This window comes from Mesoplodon bidens, assembly GCF_964165515.1.
Source record: "Mesoplodon bidens genome assembly, chromosome: 3".
Taxonomy (NCBI): Eukaryota; Metazoa; Chordata; class Mammalia; order Artiodactyla; family Ziphiidae; genus Mesoplodon; species Mesoplodon bidens.
The window spans coordinates 48,645,780-48,666,102 of NC_138178.1; the positions used below are offsets into that span (position 1 = coordinate 48,645,780).

The window sequence follows — 20,323 nt, forward strand, 5'->3', positions numbered from 1 at the left end:
CCAGTAACACTACGTACAAAACAAAGGCATACTGAAAACAGAATAGCAAGACACCCTCCTCTGAGGATGCATTATCTTGAGGGTAGATGTTGAATTCCAGTAACACATTGCCTGGGATGTTTTCAAATCCAGATACACTGGTGCCTTGTTCCAGCCTCAAGCTGGGCAAAGGCCTGGGGCTCACCTCCAGCCTCCGACAGGCTCTGGCTGCTGCCCCTGCTCAATCCTGGCGGGCAGCAGTTAACAGGCCAGTCTTGCAGTCCCAGTGCTGCAGGCAGCGAGCTCTACTGACTCCAACCTCAGGCTTCCACTTGCGCAATTCTGTTTTTTTATGCTTCTGCTCCTTCCTGCTGACCTCTCTGAATGTCACTTCTTTTTGCCAAGACCTCGGCCATTAGCACATCCCAGACCCATCTTCACTGATTTCATGGTTCTGTGTCTACTTACAGGGCCCACCCCATTGCCACCCACATCTGCGATGGCACGCAGAAGCTGCCTGTTTTAAAAACTTTCCAACTTCCTCCAGAGTTCAATTTCTTCCAAAGAGCCTGGCACATCTTAGCTGCCAGTGTAAAGTGCGAGTTCCCAGAGATGCCAATGGCACTTTCCAACATTCGTCACTTTTGACACATCTAAAATATCCTTGCTCCCAACACTCCAGGAGCACCAGCCCAGATGGACTGGCTGCTAGGGAAGCGTCAGTCTCTGAAAGCCCTCGACAGGCCCTGGGAAGAAGCTTCCTGACTGAGACGCACATGCTTTCCTCTCCCTCCCCCCACCCCTTCCAAAGCTGAGCCAGCTGAGTCCACTGGGTACCAGCACATCCCTCTCTGCCTGGCTTTCAAATGCTAGGTAGGCTTCTTTCCATAGAGTTCCTCGCACCTGGGCTCCCCATAACCCTAAGCACTTTGCCATCTGCTGGGCCCAATTCTGCCAGAGAGGAAGCTGCCTACTTGGGAAGCTCCCTGTGGGACCACTTTTCCTCTTTCAGGCCCCTGAGGACCCCATGGGAAGGAACCTAACCCCCTGACTTGTTCAACAGCTGAAGTTAAGGGCCCCTGAGGCCAAGGTCAGTGAAGGCGTATATGTGTGGGCTTATCTCTGGGCTCTTAAATCTGTTCCATTGGTCTACGTATCTAATTTTATGCCAACACCATATAGTTTTGATTACTATATGTTTATAATATAGTTTGAAATCAGGACGTGTGATACCTCAAGCTTTGTTCTTTCTCAAGTTTGCTTTGGCTATTCAGGGTCTTTTGTGGTTTCTATGAGTTTTAGGATTTTTTTCTATTTCTGTGGGAAATGCCTTAGGTATTTTGATAGGGGTTGCATTGAAGAACAAGACTGGGTTTTGTTTTGTTTTGTTTTCCCCAAACAGTTCATTGTTAGTGTATACAAAGGCAACTGAACTGTGTATATTGATTTTGTATCTTGAAACTTTACTGAATTCATTTATTAAGTCTAACAGTTCTTGGTGGAGTCTTTAGGATTTTCTATATACAAGATCATGTCATCAGCAAACATAGATAATTTCACTTCTTCCTTTCTGACTTGGATGCCTTTTATTTCTTTTCCTTGCCTATCTAGCAAGGACTTCCAGTATTACGTTTTGGTTTTTTGTTGTTGTTGACAGAATGGATAATAATAATGAAGAGCTTGGCCTTTAGGATCTACAGCCCAAACATATAATTGATACATTATATTTTTTATGACTCTTTTTTTTATATACAGCAGGTTCTTATTAGTTATCTATTTCATACATATTAGGGTATACATGTCAATCCCAATCTCCCAATTCATCCCACCACCACCCCCACCCTGGCTTTCCTCCCTTGGTTTCCGTACATTTGTTCTCTACATCTGTGTCTCTATTTCTGCCTTGCAGACCAGTTCATCTGTACCATTTTTCCAAATTCCACATATATGCATTAATATACGATATTTGTTTTTCTCTTTCTGACTTACTTCACTCTGTATGACAGTCTCTAGATCTATCCATGTCTCTACAAATGACCCAGTTTTGTTCCTTTTTATGGCTGAGTAATATTCTATTGTATATATGTACCACATCTTCTTTATCCATTCATCTGTCGATGGGCATTTAGGTTGCTTCCATGACATGGCTATTGTAAATAGTGCTGCAGTGAACATTGGGGTGCATGTGTCTTTTTGAATTATGGTTTTCTCTGGGTATGCCCAGCAATGGGATTGCTGGGTCATGTGGTAATTCTATTTTTAGTTTTTTAAGGAACCTCCATACTGTTCTTCAAAGTGGCTGTATCAATTTACATTCCCACCAACAGTGCAAGAGGGTTGCCTTTTCTCCACACCCTCTGCAACATTTGTTCTTTGTAGATTTTCTGATGATGCCCATTCTAACTGGTGTGAGGTGATACCTCACTGTAGTTTTGATTTGCATTTCTCTAATAATTAATGATGTTGAGAAGCTTTTCATGTGCCTCTTGGCTATCTGTATGTCTTCTTTGGAGAAATGTTTATTTAGGTCTTCTGCCCACTTTTTTTTTTTTTTGCTGTACGTGGGCCTCTCACTGTTGTGGCCTCTCCCGTTGCAGAGCACAGGCTCCGGACGCGCAGGCTCAGTGGCCATGGCTCACGGGCCCAGCCGCTCCGCGGCATGTGGGATCCTCCTGGACCGGGGCACAAACCCGCGTCCCCTACATCAGCAGGTGGACTCTCAACCACTGCGCCACCAGGGAAGCCCCCATCTGCCCACTTTTTGATTGGGTTGTTTCTTTTTTTAATATTGAGCTGCATGAGCTGTTCGTATATTTTGGAGATTAATCCTTTGTCCATTGATTTGTTTGCAAATATTTTCTCCCATTCTGAGGGTTGTCTTTTCATCTTGTTTATAGTTTCCTTTGATTTGCAAAAGCTTTTAAGTTTCATTAGGTCCCATTTGTTTATTTTTGATTTATTTCCATTACTCTAGGAGGTGAGTCAAAAAAGTTATTGCTGTGATTTATGTCAAAGAATGTTCTTCCTATGTTTTCCTCTAAGAGTTTTATAGTGTCCGGTCTTACATTTAGGTCTCTAATCCATTTTGAGTTTATTTTTGTGTATGGTGTTAGGGATTGTTCTAATTTCATTCTTTTACATGTAGCTGTCCAGTTTTCCCAGCACCACTTATTGAAGAGACTGTCTTTTCACCATTGTATATCCTTGCCTCCTTTGTCATAGATTTGTTGACCATAGATGCGTGGGTTTATCTCTGGGCTTTCTATCCTGTTCCATTGATCTATATTTCTGTTTTTGTGCCAGTACCATATTGTCTTGATTACTGAAGCTTTGTAGTATAGTCTGAAGTTGAATAGTCTGATTCCTCCAGCTCCGTTTTTTTCCATCAAGATTACTTTGGCTATTCGGGGTCTTCTGTGTCTCCATACAAATTTTAAGATTTTTTTGTTCTAGTTCTGTAAAAAATGCCATTGGTAATTTGACAGGGATTGCACTGAATCTGTAGATTGCTTTGGGTAGTATAGTCATTTTCACAATATTGATTCTTCCAATCCAAGAACATCTGTCTGTTCTTCCAATCCATCTCCATCTGTTTGTGTCATCTTTGATTTTTTATCCGTGTCTTATAGTTTTCTGAGTACAAGTCTTTTACCTCCTTAGGTAGGTTTATTCCTAGGTATTTTATTATTTTTGTTGCAGTGGTGAATGGGATTGCTTCCTTAATTTCTCTTTCTGATCTTTCCTTGTCAGTGTATAGGAATGCAGGAGATTTCTGTGCATTGATTTTGTATCCTGCAACTTTACCAAATTCATTGATTAGCTCAAGTAGTTTTCTGGTGGCATTTTTAGGATTATCTATGTATAGTATCATGTCATCTGCAAACAGTGACAGTTTTACTTCTTCTTTTCCAATTTGTATTCCTTTTATTTCTTTTTCTTCTCTGATTGCTGTGGCTAGGACTTCCAAAACTATGTTGAATAATAGTGGCACAAGTGGACAACCTTGCCTTGTTCCTGATCTTAGAAGAAATGCTTTCAGTTTTTCACCATTGAGAATTATGTTAGCTGTGGGTTTGTCAAATATGGCCTTTACTATGTTGAGGTAGGTTCCCTCTATGCCCACTTTCTGTAGAGTTTTTTTATAAATGGGTGTTGAATTTTGTCAAAAGTTTTTCTGCATCTGTTGAGATGATCATATGCTTTTTATTATTCAGTTCATTAATATGGTGTATCACATTGATAGATTTGCATATATTGAAGAATCCTTGCATCCCTGTCGTAAATCCCACTTGATCATGGTGTATGATCCTTTTAATGTGTTGTTGGATTCTGTTTGCTAGTATTTTGTTGAGGTTTTTTGCATCTATATTCATCAGTGATATTGGTCTGTACTTTTCTTTTTTTGTAGTATCTTTGTCTGGTTTTGGCATCAGGATGATGGTGGCCTCATAGAATGAGTTTGGGAGTGTTCCTTCCTCTGGAAGAGTTTGAGAAGGATCGGTGTTAGCTCTTCTCTAAATGTTTGATAGAATTCACCTGTGAAGTCATCTGGTCCCGGACTTTTGTTTGTTGGAAGATTTTTAATCACAGTTTCAATTTCATTACTTGTGATTGGTCTGTTCACGTTTTCTATTTCTTCCTGGTTCAGTCTTGGAAGGTTATACCTTTCTAAGAATTTGTCCATTTCTTCCAGATTGTCCATTTTATTGGCATAGAGGTGCTTGTAGTAGTCTCTTAGGATGCTTTGTATTTCTGCAGTGTCCATTGTAACTTCCCCTTTTTCATTTCTAATTTTATTGATTTGAGTCCTCTCCCTTTTTTTCTTAATGAGTCTGGCTAAAGGTTTATCAATTTTGTTTATCTTCTCAAAGAACTAGCTTTTAGTCTTATTGATCTTTACTATTGTTTTCTTTGTTTCTATTTCATTTATTTCTGCCCTGATCTTTATGATTTCTTTCCTTCTACTAACTTTGGGTTTTGTTTATTCTTCTATCTCTAGTTCCTTTAGGTGTATGATTAGATTGTTTATTTGAGATTTTTCTTGTTTCTTGAGTTAGGATTGTATTGCTATAAACTTCCCTCTTAGAACTGCTTTCGCTGCATCTCACAGGTTTTCAATTGTCATGTTTTCATTGTCATTTGTCTCTAGGTATTTTTTGATTTCCTCTTTGATTTCTTCAGTGATCTCTTGGTTATTTAGTAACGTATTGTTTAACCTCCATGTGTTTGTGGTTTTTTTCCCTGTAACTGATTTCTAATCTCATAGTGTTGTGGTCGGAAAAGCTGCTTGATATGATTTCAATTTTCTTAAATTTGCTGAGGCTTGATTTGTGACCCAAGATGTGATCTATCCTGGAGACTATTCCATGCGCACTTGAGAAGAACGTGTAATCTTCTGTTTTCGGATGGAATGTCCTATAAATATCAATTAATTCTATCTGGCCTATTGTGTCATTTAAAGCTTGTGTCTCCTTATTAATTTTCTGTCGGGATGATCTGTCTGTTGGTGTAGGTGAGGTGTTAAAGTCCCCCACTATATTGTGTTACTGTCGATTTCCTCTTTTATAGCTGTTAGCATTTGCCTTATGTATTGAGGTGCTCCTATGTTGGGTGCATGTATATTTATAATTGTTACATCTTCTTCTTGCATTGATCCCTTGATCACTATGTAGTGTCCTTCCTTGTCTCTTGTAACATTATTTTAACATCTATTTTATCTGATATGAATATTGCTACTCCAGCTTTCTTTTGATTTCCATTTGCATGGAATATCTTATTCCATCCCCTCACTTTCAGTCTGTATGTGTCCCTATGTCTGAAGTGGGTCTCTTGTAGACAGCATATATATGGTTCTTGTTTTTGTATCGATTCAGTGAGCCTGTGTCTTTTGCTTGGAGCATTTAATCCATTAACATTTTTTTAAATTTATTTATTTATTTTTGGCTGCATTGGGTCTTCATTGCTGTGCACGGGCTTTCTCTAATTGTGGTGAACATGGGCTACTCTTTCACTGCGGTGTGCAGGCTTCTCAGTGCGGCGGCTACTCTTATTGCAGAGCATAGGCGCGCAAGTTTCAGTAGTTGTGGCTCATGGGCTCTAGAGCACAGGCTAAGTAGTTGTGGCACACAGGCTTTGTTGCTCCGCAGCATGTGGGATCTTCCCTGACCAGGGCTCGAACCCATGTCCCCTGTATCGGCAGGTGGATTCTTAACAACTCCGCCACCAGGTAAGCCCCTAATCCATTCACGTTTAAGGCAATTATTGATATGTATGTTCCTATTACCATTTTCTTAATTGTTTAGTGTTTGTTTTTTTAGGTCATTTTCTTCTCTTCTGTTTCCCAGTTAGAAAAGTTCCTTTAGCATTTGTTATAGAGCTGGTTTGGTGGTGCTGAATTCTCTTAGCTTTTGCTTGTCTGTAAAGGTTTTAATTTCTCCATCGAATCTGAATGAGATCCTTTCCAGGCAGAGTGATCTTGCTTGTAGGTTCTTCCTTTTCATCACTTTAAATATATCATGCCACTCCCTGCTGGCTTGTAGAGTTTCTGCTGAGAAATCAGAAACTGTTAACCTTATGGGAGTTCCCTTGTATGTTGTCATTTTCCCCTTGTTGCTTTTAATAATTTTTCTTTAATTTTTGTCAATTTGATTACTATGTGTTTCGGCGTGTTTCTCCTTGGGTTTATCCTGCCTGGGACTCTCTGAGCTTCCTGGTCTTGGGTGGCTATTTCCTTTCCCATGTTAGGGAAGTTTTCGACTATAATCTCTCCAAATATTTTCTCAGGTCCTTTCTCTCTCTCTTCTCCTTCTGGGACCCCTATAATGCAAATGTTGGTGTGTTTAAGGTTGTCCCAGAGGTCTCTTAGGCTGTCTTCATTTCTTTCCATTCTTTTTTCTTAATTCTGTTCTGCAGCAGTGAATTCCACCATTCTGCCTTCCAGGTCACTTATCCGTTCTTCTGTCTCAGTTACTCTGCTATTGATTCTTTCTAATGTATTTTTCATTTCAGTTATTGTATTGTTCACCTCTGTTTGTTCTCTAATTCTTCTAGGTCTTTGTTAAACATTTCTTGCGTCTTCTCGATCTTTGCCTCCATTCTTTTTCCGAGGTCCCGGATCATCTTCACTATTATTATTCGGAATTCTTTTTCTGGAAGGTTGCCTATCTCCACTTCATTTAGTTGCTTTTCTGGGGTTTTATCTTGTTCCTTCATCTGGTACATAGTCCTCTGCCTTTTCATTTTGTCTGTCTTTCTGTGAATGTGGTTTTTGTTCCACAGGCTGAAGGATTATAGCTCTTCTTGCTTCTGCTGTCTCTCAAGTATTATGTTGAATAAGAGTGGTAAGAGTGGGCATTCTGCTTGTTCCTTCTCTTAGAGGGAATGCTTTCAACCTTTCACCACTGACTATGATGTTAGCTGTGGATTTGTCACACACCACCTTTATTATGTTGAGGTGTGTTTCTTCTATACCCAATTGTTGAGAGTTTTTAATCGTGAAATGATGTTGAATTCTGTCAAATGCTGTTTCTGAATCTACTGAGATGATCATATGATTTGTGTCTTTCTATTAATGTAGTGTATCAATTGATTTGCATATGTGGAACCATCCTTGAATTCCAGTGATAATTCCCCTTTGATCATAATGTATTATCCTTTGAATGTGCTGTTGAATTTGGTTTGCTAAGACTTTGTTAAGAATTTTTGCATCTAAGCTCATATTCTTAACCACTAGACAAGTTATTCTCAGGATGATCTGCCATCTTAGAAAAATGCAGATTCCCAGGCCTCCCGGATCTACTGAATCAGCTGCTCTGGGCATGGTGCCCAGGGGTCTGCATCTTAAACACAAGGATATGTGAGAACCACTGCCCTCAAATGTAGAAGATTAGGTAAAACAGGGGATCCTGGAAGGGCAAGTATTCATTTAGCAGTGGTTTAAGGACAGAACCCTGGCTGGGTATGTCTTATAGTCAGAGTTTTATTTCCCCATTGACCTGTAGCCTGGTTTGGCTCTTGGAACTGCCTGATTCAGCTCCTGGGGCTGCCTAATTCAAATGGCATTCCTGGAGCACCCCAGTTGGTTGAGGCAGCCTAGTAAGCTCCAGAGCTACTGCATAAGATTGATAGATTCTTAACTACCCAAAAGAGCTTGGACAAATGGGAGAGAGGAGGCTGAAGTCCTCATTCTGAAGAGGGCCCTCCTTTTCCTGACACAAAGGCAAAATGCTATTGCCAAGACATGTTATGTACTACCTAAAAGAGGTACACAGAATTCACAGAAAGGTGCTAGACAGGCAGGCTGACAAAGACCTTGGTGGGTCAGTACCAGAAAGTATCTGGAAGGAACTATGTTGGGTCAAGACATGAGGTGGAAGAGATCTTAGGTAAGTTTTGAAGGGAAGGGGAAGTGAGGTATTGAATGCCAAGCTCTGTGTTAGACATTTCACCAAGTTTCACCTGATTCTCACAACAATCATATCAGATGGATATTCATTTGTGCAATTTAAGAGAAGGCAATTGAGGCTCCCAGAGATTAAGTGAGCTTCCCAAATTCACATAGCTCATAACTAGTAGAGAATCAAATACAGAGCCGACTGGCTCCAAAGCCAGTGCCCTTTCCATTACACTATTCTGCCTCTCCCATTGCTTCCAGAAATGGCACAGAAATTTTTAAGAGACATGTTCATGGTCTCAATGGGGCAAGCACTAATCATCTGTGCCTCCAGACATAAGAAGTGAAGGGAGGACATTGATCCAGAAGAATATCTTAGAGAAAGTGGAACAAGGGTAAAAGCACATGCCCAGAAAAGTTTTACAGCTTCAGAACCTAGGCATATGGAGAGATAGGTAGAGAAATGGGATTCTGGTACTAGTTTGATTTGTTTAGCCAGCTGTTGACCTTTGGCAAGTCACTGAACCACTCCTTATTTCTCCATCAGGAAATGAACATGCAGAGAATGGGAACAGTTGTGGTGCAGACCCCAGGGTTGGGGAATCTCAAAAGAGATGAGGGCTACCAAGGGTGTCAGGAAAGCTGAAGGGCCCAGGGTACAGGCTGCAGCCATGACCTCAAGCTCCAGAGGCGACATATTGATCACACATGAGCTCATTCTACTCCCACATTCCATAGTCCTTCCCTCCCCTCAGGACCAGCCTTTGATTGGAGTCCCCAGGATTATCTGGGGAACTGGTAATACTACCCACCAGTGGGGTACCCTGGCTGCCTTCACACCAGCCACTCTATGGCTGGGTAGTTGCCTCTCCTATTCTTCAACCAAGAAACACTTGCAATCGTCTATTTAGCAATCGTCTATTTACTTGCTTCCAAGTGACCATGAACTTCTTGAAAGCACAGTCTGTCTTCTTTACTGTTGTATCTACTACATTAAGCACAATCCCTTCCACATAGTACGTGCTCACTAAATATATGGTGGAATGAATGAATGGGAGCATGTGCATCCTCACCCTCTAAGATGTAAGATCTAAGGGGGCCCAATGACCTGCCCTCTCAACCCCAGGTTACAACCCAAGGAAGCCCCAGGGAGGCTCAGTAGTTGGGTGGGCTAGGACCATTCCCTCACAAGGCAGCCCCTAAACTCCTGCCCTAGAGATCCTATCCCAAGTGCTTCAGCTCACGTTCCCCCACTCACAGTTTACTTTTGCCTTAAAGAGCAACACTGGAGCTGTTTGGCCAAGTTCATGCTTAATGCATTCCTCATACTGCAAGTGTTTCTCTTTGCAAAGCATCAGGCTCAGATTCCAGTGCAGGAGAGGGCAGCATTCCTGTGGGAACAGAGCCAGGAGTACCCAGGTCGCAGCTGCTCTCTCACTTTTCTTTTTGCCTGATTAGCTCTGGCCTCAAAAACACTTCTCTCTGGCATCTTTTATTTACTGAAAGTCAGAGATAGAACAGTCTTAGGACTCACACATCTCAGAACTGGAGGGACCCTGGAATCTTCTCCCGACCTCTTGGTTTTCCAGAGGTAGAAACTGAGACCCAGCTGGTGTGGGGAAAAAGCCAGGTCTAGAAGCTTGATCCAGCTGACTCAGAAAAGCTGAGGACATCTCATGTACCACCATGGAGACCTCACAGCTGGCTGGTCCAATGTCCTCATTTTCCAGATGAGGAAACTGAGGCCTAGAAAGTTAAATGACTTGCTCAAGGTCAACACGGATGAGTTAATGAGAAACCAGGACCTACGGAGATCTGCCAACACACAAACACACATAGTCCACCAATAGCTAAATATGAGTGAGATGGTTCTGAGTGTCTAAAGCCACATTGTGTATACAAGCAGATACAGCAGACCCAAACAAGAACGCGCTCAGTTGCTTACCTCCTGTGGAATGCCTTCAAGTCAGTCTCTGAGTTCTCTTCTAAGTCACCATAAGTGCAATTCAACACAGCCACACTCTAGACCATGGGAATGCAACTGTGGAAAGACTGATTTCAGGGACCTCATGGTCAGTGAGCCTCCCGTGGGGTGCTGAATACCTGGCAAAGGAGATTTATGGGTCAGTCCTGGTGGGTGACTTTAACTTCCTGGTCTGAAAAAGAGCCACTCTCAGAATGAGGCTACTCAACTACTTCCTGTGTGACCTTGGTCCAGACAGTTACCTTCTCTGAGACCCAGTTTCATTGGGGATAGCACCTACTCACAGAGGTGTTATGAGGATGGGATAAAACACAGAATTCCAAGTTACTAGCAAAAAGTAAGTGATAACCACATAAAGAGTCCTTTAATCAGCCTTACCAATTCCTCCAGCACCCCCTCATCACCTTTAATGAAAGCTTTTGGGTTTTATGGATTCTCTGGGTTGGTAATAATTATGACTACACCTGTGGGGGACTTACTTGTAAGATTGCTTCAACTCCCATGTCAGCAAAATGATCCCACCATTTAACCAAGCAATCCCACACCAGGTAATTCATGCTCATGGAAATAATCCTCTGAAAAGAAGAGCTCTCTGTGTGAAGTTCACTGAAGCTCTGTTAAGAAAGGTGAAAAATTAAAAACACAGTGCTTGTCCCAGATAGGGAAATGGATACATAAATTCCAAAGCATTCCCTCAATGGAATATTACTTAGCCTTTAAAAATGATGAGTATGGGCTTCCTTGGTGGCGCAATGGTTGAGAGTCCGCCTGCCGATGCAGGGGACACGGGTTCGTGCCCTGGTCCGGGAAGATCCCACATGCCGCGGAGCAGCTGGGCCCGTGAGCTATGGCTGCTGAGCCTGCGCGTCCGGAGCCTGTGCTTCACAACGGGAGAGGCCACAACAGTGAGAGGCCCGTGTACCGCAAAAAAAAAAAAATGATGAGTATGAACACTGCAGGGATATGGAAAGATGTTTGTTACATAATGTGAAATTTAAAAAATCAAAAAGCAGTTATATCTGCACAGTTACATGAAAAATATATTTGCTTCTGGATACAGAATAGAAGCACAGGAAAATAAAAAGTCAATCCATTAGGGTGATGAGAATGTGAGTCTATATTTTAAAACTTGTTTTTTGCTGTTACTCCATTTTGTGCAACAAATACATTTTTTAAAGAATAGGGAAGCAAATTCAATACATGCTCCAGAAACAATTTAGCTGAAGGCAAGTTTCATTTGTGGGAAAATACCTGGCATGGAGTTGGTACTCAGGAAGTGAGTAAAGAGAATGAATGAGTAAATAAGTGAAGAAGCGAGTGAACAGAGCGCCAAAGCTGTGCCATTGGGAGCCCAAATTAGACAAGAAGCATTTCTGTTCTCTTTTCCCACTTAAGCTACTGGCTCTAGGTCTGTTTGGAAAAGCCATCCTGGGTCTGCTCTTCCTGTGGAGCTGAGAATAAGAGGATAGATGAAGCACTGCACATCTGAGCAGGCTCAAAGGAAGATAAAGTATGCACAAGGCTTAGCAGAGTGTCAGGCACATAGCAATCACCCAGCAAATGTTGACCACCGTTATGACCATCAGTAGTGGATAGAAGCAGAACCAGTCTAGTAGAGACCACCTGGGTCTCCACGAAAGAGAAGTGTTATCTTGGGAGGAGGCTGGACTGGGGCAGAAGCCCAGTATTCAAATCTCCTCTTTGTTCTAAACTAGCTGTGTGAGCTTAGGTAAGTGAGTTTGCCTCTCTGAGTCTCAGCTTCCTCATCTTTAAATACCAGAATAATTTATTGAGATATTATTTTGCATTTATTTTCCCACCAGCACCATTCCTTAGTTTAGAGGTATTTTCAGGACTCAGAAGCAGAAGCCACTTGAATCTAACATATGTTCCTATCTTTTGTAAAAGCCTAAATTCACCAAAAAGATAATTCTAGGTATCCCCAAAAGGAGATGAGAAAGAGAGAGGATGCTTAACTCCCTGACTGGGAGAGGATAGGGGCTGGTATGTCCCGAAGCAGCAAGAACCCAGCCAGAGTTTCCATGACACTCCTAAAGGAGGAGGTGGTGTGGTGCCCTCCTGCCTTAAAGGGCTTCCCATCCCTTAAGTACAACCCCAAAGAGTGGAATTTCTGAGGACTGTATAAAATGGGACTGAGCTTCTTAGCAGGTGGACCTGATATAAAAAATAATCAGTATAGAGAGATCTTTGCACAAAGTTGGGAAAAAAGAACTCCACCAAAACTGCGCAGGATGGGGACTCAATGCCCCATTTAAGCTGATAAAAGAAAATAAAGAAATGTGCTACTTGTCACTCACTTGAGTTTTGTGGACTAAGATCTCACTCAGTGGTGAGCTTGTTTTTTAACTGATGCTCTTTCAAAAACAAACAAACAACTTGATATTTAGCCAATTTCCATGGTGTAAATACTCCTATATGGCCAATTTCAAACTACCAACATTAAATTACTGAACGTGGAGAGTTGAGAAGAAGTGCACACAATTGGCTCTTCTGAGCCGGCTCCCACATACACCACTGAGATTCACACATTATGCGCTTTCTATGTCTAGAGCGCTCTCAAAGATTTTTCTCAGCACTAGGATTCCAGTACAGTAGGTTAAGGCTAATTCATAATGGTTAAAGCCATGCACTTTATCAAGTGTAGTCTGCTGATTTCATTTATGTTGAAATATGGCCTAGTGGAACTGCTGACACTTCTACCTTTGTAGAACACCCCTCCCCAAAAATGAGCCATCCCCTTTGTCAATAAATAAATATAAATGTTCCAAACTGAATCTATTCCTTCCTTTGATTAAGTGGTCTTGTGACTAAGAACAGACCATGCATCATCACTAAGGGTTACTAAGAGGAAGTCCATATATCATTCCTTCAAGTTGTTTTAAAACAATATATTTTAACCTAGAACTCATAATAATCCTAAAGGTAAGATTAAGACTATAAGAGTACTTCTGTAAAATAGGACTAACTACTGCTAGTCCCATTTTATAAGTGAGGTACAGAGAGGTTAAGTAACTAACCCAAGGCTACACAGCTAGTAAGTAGCAGAGCTGGGATTCAGTCTAGGTAATCTGAGTCCAGAGCATAGGCTGCTAAACTCTCCACAGCACTATGTCTCCCTGTGCAGTAACAAGCCACGTACAGGATGTGGTCTCATCTTGGGTCTCTTCCATCCATGGGGCCAGATTAGAAAGCAGTCAGCAACCTCTCTCCTTTCCTCACCTAGGTATAAGGTACCCAATTCATCTTCTGGCAGCTGATTGTGGATGAGGGAGTGGGCCCCATTTTTCTCTTACAGGCACAAGTACTGCCAATAATAAAGCAACTGTTTCTCCCAGTGTGCTTGTCTCCACGAGGTGGTAGCTCTGGGCTGTAGTAGGACAGTGCTCCTAGAGCCCTTGACTGTGATACCATCTGACAATGCCCTAACCTCATAATTAGAGTGAAGGTCCTCTGCCCCCGCCCCTCCTTCTGTTCCTTGGAAACCTCACTTGGCAACTGTATAGGTCATGTCAGAGACAGGGCAGTGAGGGATAAGGGAAAATGAAACTTAAAGTCGGGAGCTGGACAGTCGTCAACATTCAAATAAAATTTTGAAACAAGAATGCTGTTGAGTTAATTTTTCTATCAAAATAACTCTTGGCAACTCTCAGACCAAGACTTTATGCCAAGATCCACCATTCCAAGAGCTGTTGAAGAACCTGTGATTGTCCAGCTCCTGGGCAGCTAGCTTCCCCTGGCCTGACTCTGGTCAGATGCCAGCATCACAGCCCTCTTAGCTGTGTAAGAATTCTCCTGGAGTTCCCTCTGGTGAGGGAAGGAAAAACCTCTGGTCTGAAGATGAGGCTGACAATTCTGACAGGTGTTGGAGGGGTTGTGGGACTTGTGGTTTTATTACTCTGGTCACCTCTGTTGTTTGGGGGCATTTCCCATCGACAAGAGGATGCCCCAGCAGCTGTCTTCTGAGACTCAAGATGCGTCTCCTATGTGACAACCAGGGGCCTTACTTGATGGGATCAGCCTTTATAAGACACAGAATGTGAGTCCTCTGAGCTTTACCTCAGTGACCGGAACAGAGTCCCAAAACATGGCAGGAACGTGGGTTGGGATTCCTGTCCTCCAGCAGAGTAGGAAGATGCTGGCTTGGATGTTAGGAGAGCTGAGTTCTTTTGATTCTGCCGTTAACTAGATGCATGGTTTGGGACAGGTCTGTTGGCCTCTCTGGGTCCCAGTTTCATCTGTAAAATAAGGAAGTTGGACTAGATCATTATTACCAATAAGAGGTCCCTGGTGCTTATGGAATAATGGTTGGGGGTGGGAGAACGGCATCACCAAGCTATTTTCAAACAAATTACAAAGGGAGATTGTACCACACAATGTCATTTCTTTGCTTTTCACTGTAATTCTACCTATTTGGTGTGGTAACACTGATTCTCTCCAGAGGACTGGAATAGTAGATTGATGGTGTTATCTATATCCTTACTAAATAAGAAAAGGAAGACGAGAAACTCCTCAATAAATGAGGTTGCTTGAGATGCACAGAAAGAGAATTAAAAGCAGGCAGTAAATGCTGTATCACGTGGTCTCCCAGTCCCTTTCCTCTCTAACCCTCTCTGACCAGATGATTTGGGTTCCCAAGTATGGACCCCCTAGGTGCCTCTAGTCATCCCTGCCCCAAAGGAACCTGGAAGGGCTTTGCAGGTATGCCAGGTCTCCCTGAGGTCCTGGAGGGCTGGGCTCATCCCAGACTGATCCAATAATTTGGTTCAAAGTCAGGGCTGGAGCTCTCCCTGCCAACTGACCTCAACCCCAGAGGACTCAGAAACATCTTGTCCTCTCAGGCCAGCCCAGCCCTGCATAAGCAACTGATGCAGAACGACTGCCATGCAGCCTGCAGTGCCCAGGCCCAGACCCTGGGTCATGTGGAGAAACAACAGTATTGCCTGGCTGTAGCTCATTTTCTGAACAATTTTTTAAATGTACACCTAGGGAACCACTACCACCATCAAGATATAAAATACTTCAACCCCTCCAAAAATTTCCCTTTGCCTTTTCCATCCCCAGGCCCCAGGAAACCACTGATCTGCTCTCTGTCACTATAGTTTTGCCTTTTCCAGAATGTCATATAAATAGAATCACACAGTATGCAAGCTTTTAAGCTGGGCCTCTTTCACTTAGTGTAATGCATTTGAGATTCATCTACACTGCTGTATGTATCAGAAATGTGTTCCTTTTTGTTGCTAAGTAGTATTCCTGAGTATTATTGTATAGTATTCCTAAGTAGTATTACTAAGTACATTCCATGGATATATCACAATTAGTTTATCCATTTATTAGTTGATAGGTATGGGTTGTTGCTAGTTTGTGGCTATTATGAATAAATCTTCTGTGAACATTTGCATCTTTGCATAGACATTTGTTTTAATTTCTATTGGGTAAACTCCTAGGTTTGGAATTGCTGAGTCTTATGGTACATGTGTATTTATCTGTATAAGGAACTGCCAAGTGGTTTTCCAAAGTGGCTACAGTATTTTGCAATCCCATCAGAAATAAATGAATCATTCTTGTTGCTCCACATCCTCACCAGCACTAGGTGTTGTCAGTCTTTTTAATTTTAACCATTTTAGAGGGGGAGAGGAGAGGTGATATCTCATTAAGTAATTTGCCCAAGGTCACAAAAGTAGTAAGTATTGGAAATGGACCTCAAACCCAAGTCACATGGCTCCTAGTCTGGGGGCCTAACCACTACATTTGACAATCCTTGCTCTACTGACAAAAGTTTCAGTGTGAGCAAAACCGGACCTAGATCCTGCTTTCATGGAGCTTACCACCAAACTGGGGAGATAGACATTTATGTAATGACTATTCAAATAGAAAACTACAACTACGAAAACACCTAAAAGAACAAATAATAGGGAGATGTGACCAAGTCAGGACATTTCCCCTGAGGAAATGAAGATTGAGTTTACATTTGGAGAAAGAGTGATGTTAGCTAAGCAAATGGGGAAGACAGCAGAGCATGTCAGGGCAGGGGACCACACAAAGACTAGGCAGGAAGGAACATTGTACCTCTGCATTTTTATCATCTTTTCTCTTTTCATTTATTCACTCAATTGCCCTTAAACAAATTAAGGTGGCCAACTCATCCTGGTTTGACAGGACAATTGGTTACCCTACCTTGAACTGATCCAGAGTGGAATATGCCCAAGACCTTGGAACCACTTTAGGGAAGTAAGCCCCCATATCCCCAGAGGATTCCAGTACAAATGGAAAGCTCTTCTGAATGGCATACTTTTTCATAATCAGATTTCTTGAAAGAAAAAAAAAATTCAGACTTAGCCAGGGGAGTACAGCCTAAGAAGAAATTTTGGAGGAAAAAAAAAAACTTTCCAGCAAGAAAACACAGCCTCTATTTACTTTCTTTACTGGAATCCACAAAAGGAGAAGCTGTAGTCTAAGGCTACAGGATGGCCAGCAAAATCAGGCCAAAAGAGACAAAGAAAACAGAATAAATCAGATTTCTGAAAATGGCTTTCCTTCCATCTCTTATCTCATCACCTTATATGACAACAAAATGGTGAAAAGGAGAAAGCAAAAATAAACAAATAAGAAGAACAGATGAAACAGGAATGCAAAAGAGAATGGGAAGATGGCAACCTCCTAAAGGTAATAAATTACTTCAGCAATTCTAGACCCCAAAGTTTTTTAAAGAACAGCTATAAAATAAATTCATTCAAGGCAAACTTAGGAATTTCTGCTGAGTTCAAAACAATATTCTACAGGGAACTATATTCAATATCCTGTGATAAACCATAATGGAAAAGAGCATGAAAAAGAATGTATATATATGTATAACTGAGTCATTTTGTTGTACAGCAGTAATTAACACATTGTAATTCAACTATATTTCAATAAAAAATAAATTTAAAAAAATAAAATAAAATAATATTCTAATGACCTGAAAAATTACTACAGCCATATAAATCACCTCATAGGAGCAGTTTATGCCTTGGGTCATTTGGGTTCAATATTACAGTGCAGTGATGTTGGGGTGTCACAAGAGCTGGGGAATGTCACAAAGATTAGTAACTATATTGTCCAAACTGAGAAATCCAGACATAGAAATATTTTTAAGATAATAAGTAAATGGGAGGGTGAGATGTTCAGGTCAGGGCAAAATTCAAGATGGCAGGAGTGGAAGAAGCAATGCTCACCTGGCCTTTGGTAGAATCTGCTTATCACCAAAAATCAGCAACAGCTAAGAGCTAAATCTGTGGACCCAGTAGAGACTAAATTCTTATTCAAGTTTTTCCATCCTGCTGTAGTTCTAGAAATTCTGAAGTCCGTGTTGCCCATGTACAAATCATAGGCCTGACTATGGCAGCCAGGGACAGAGCTCTGGCTACATTTATCTCATAGGTTTGTTCCATTCTAAGCAGAGGACATGGCCCAGAGGATGTTCAGGGTAATTGTGAAGTTATGGTCTTCCAGAGGACCCCTCCCACTAGTCCTGGGTCTGGGAATATTTTCAGTGTGTTAACAAAGTGAAATCACACACACACACACACACACACACACACACACACACACACACACACACACACACACACACACACACACACACACACACACACACACACACACACACACACACACACACACACACACACACACACACACACACACACTTAGCAATTTAAATAAGAATGCGGGACTTCCCTGGTGGTCCAGTGGCAAAGAATCCGCCTTGCGATGCAGGGGACACGGGTTCAATCCCTGGTCAGGGAACTAAGATCCCACATGCTGTGGGGGAGTTAAGCCCACGTGCCACAACTACTGAGCTCGAGCACTTCAACTAGAGCCCATGTGCTCTGGAACCCACATGCCACAACTAGAGAAGAGAGAACCTGCACCCCACACCTAGAGAGAAGCCAGCGCGCAACAAAAGATCCTGAGTGCCTCAACAAAGATCCCGCGTGCTGCAACTAAGACCCAATGCAGCCAAAAATAAATTTTAAAAATAATAATAAATAAATAATAAATCTTTAAAGAAAAAAATAAGAATGTGAAGAAATTTCACAAACAGCTCTGTGGCAGGAGGCATATTAATACCTGTGGCTCCTGTCATGCACTTGTGTCCTCAGCACAAGCTAATACATGGGTGGTGCTTGACAAACATGGAACTGAGCAAAAGCACCCAGCCCAGGCATCACAGGCGGAAGACAGGTCCTGACTCCTATCGGGACCTTTTACTGCAGAATCCTTGGTTCTCCCCTAAGCCAGCTCAGTCGTCTGCAGTCATCCACCTAATGATGTCCTTACCCAAAAGAAAATGAAATAATTTATTCTTGTATGAAATTTTAGGAACCCTCAAACCTGGTGGCTGACTTAGGAATAGAGAAATCACTTGCTGCAAGGAATCTAATATTAGAAATGTAATGGCTGCACCCAGCTTTTCCTTCTGACTAATTCTGAGTAAGTTTTGCTGTCCCAGGAAGTTGCTGTCATGCAGAGGGCAACCCCAAGCCTCTCCAGCGCATCAGCTTGCTTTCCAGGTTATAGAGGCTGACTCCCTCTGAAGGCTTTGACTGCCTACCTTAGTTGATATTCTCCCTCTCGAAATCACAGCCTTATCTCCAGATTCTTATCATTGGTGTGTCTTTAGCTCTTCTAAAGACATGAGAAAAATGACGATTTCAGAAGACATGCCTGAAGAAGGAAAAGCTCCTATCCAATACAATTAGGACAAATTTCCTCACTCATAATGAAATCATTGGATTTACTAACCGCTTACTCACGAGTTGTGAGGTTTAAATAAGTTCATACAAATAAGACTTCTAGAAAAGTGCCTGGCACAGAGAAAGCCCTCAATAAATATTAGCTTTAAAAGTGCTGAATATCAATTTGGATATATATGCATACATAAAGAGATATAAATAAGATCACCCCTAAGAAGCGAATGATCCTACTTTGGGGAACCTTTACTAAAAAAACACTCATAGATTCAGACAAAGATTTATTTATAAAGATGGTCATCAGAGCATTGCTAGTAATAGGAAAAAAAAAAGAAAACAGGAAACAACCTAAATGTCCAACAATAATGAAACAAACTATGTCACTTTTCTTTTTCTTTTTTTTTAATACATGTATTTATTTATTTATTTATTTATTTTTGGCTGCATTAGGTCTTCGTTGCTGCGGGCTTTTCTCTAGTTGTGGCGAGCGGGGGCTACTCTTCGTTGCGGTGCATGGGCTTCTCATTGCAGTGGCTTCTCTTGTTGCAGAGAAGCTCTAGGCACGCGGGCTTCAGTAGTTGTAGCACGCAGGCTCAGTAGTTGTGGCGCACGGGCTTAGTTGCTCCGTGGCATGTGGGATCTTTCTGGACCAGGGCTCGAACCCGTGTCGCCTGCATTGGCAGGCGGATTCTCAACCTTTTCACCACCAGGGAAGCCCTATTCCACTTTTCAAAAGCATGTTTTTAAAGAATTTCTAATGCTGTAAGAAAATTATCATGACAGGTAAAGAGGGATATAAAACCATTCACATAGGGCTTCCCTGGTGGTGCAGTGGTTGAGAGTCCGCCTGCTGACACAGGAGACATGGGTTCGTGCCCCGGTCTGGGAGGATCCCACATGCCGTGGAGCGGCTGGGCCCGTGAGCCATGGCTGCTGAGCCTGCGCGTCCGGAGTCTGTGTTCCGCAGTGGGAGAGGCCGCGGCAGTGAGAGGCCCGCGTACCGCAAAAAAAAAAAAAAAAAAAAAAAACCAAAAAACATTCACATAATATGATCTCAATTATAGACACCCCAAACAAACATCTATGAAACAACTATCTCCATAAGAATAGATTGGAAGGAAATACTCCAAATATTACTTGTGTGTTTTTCTGAGTAGTGAGATTCTTTATTCATTTCAGCATTTTTCAGATTGTATATCTACAATGAACATGTAT

General features: G+C 41.9%; 1 protein-coding gene across 4 annotated transcripts in view; it reads left to right on the forward strand.

Annotated features, from left to right (window-relative positions):
• Positions 1-20,323, forward strand: part of LIPC (lipase C, hepatic type) — a 177,680-nt gene that overhangs the window by 121,549 nt on the left and 35,808 nt on the right. Inside the window, exon 1 of one of the 4 annotated variants that reach the window (XM_081228751.1) lies at positions 16,700-17,039. The exons of the other annotated variants lie outside the window; for them this stretch is intronic. Coding sequence (XP_081084877.1) covers positions 17,003-17,039 — 37 coding nt within the window. The 5' untranslated portion in view covers positions 16,700-17,002. Of the gene's footprint in view, positions 1-16,699; positions 17,040-20,323 lie in introns of those variants that run through there. 4 annotated transcript variants of the gene reach the window in all.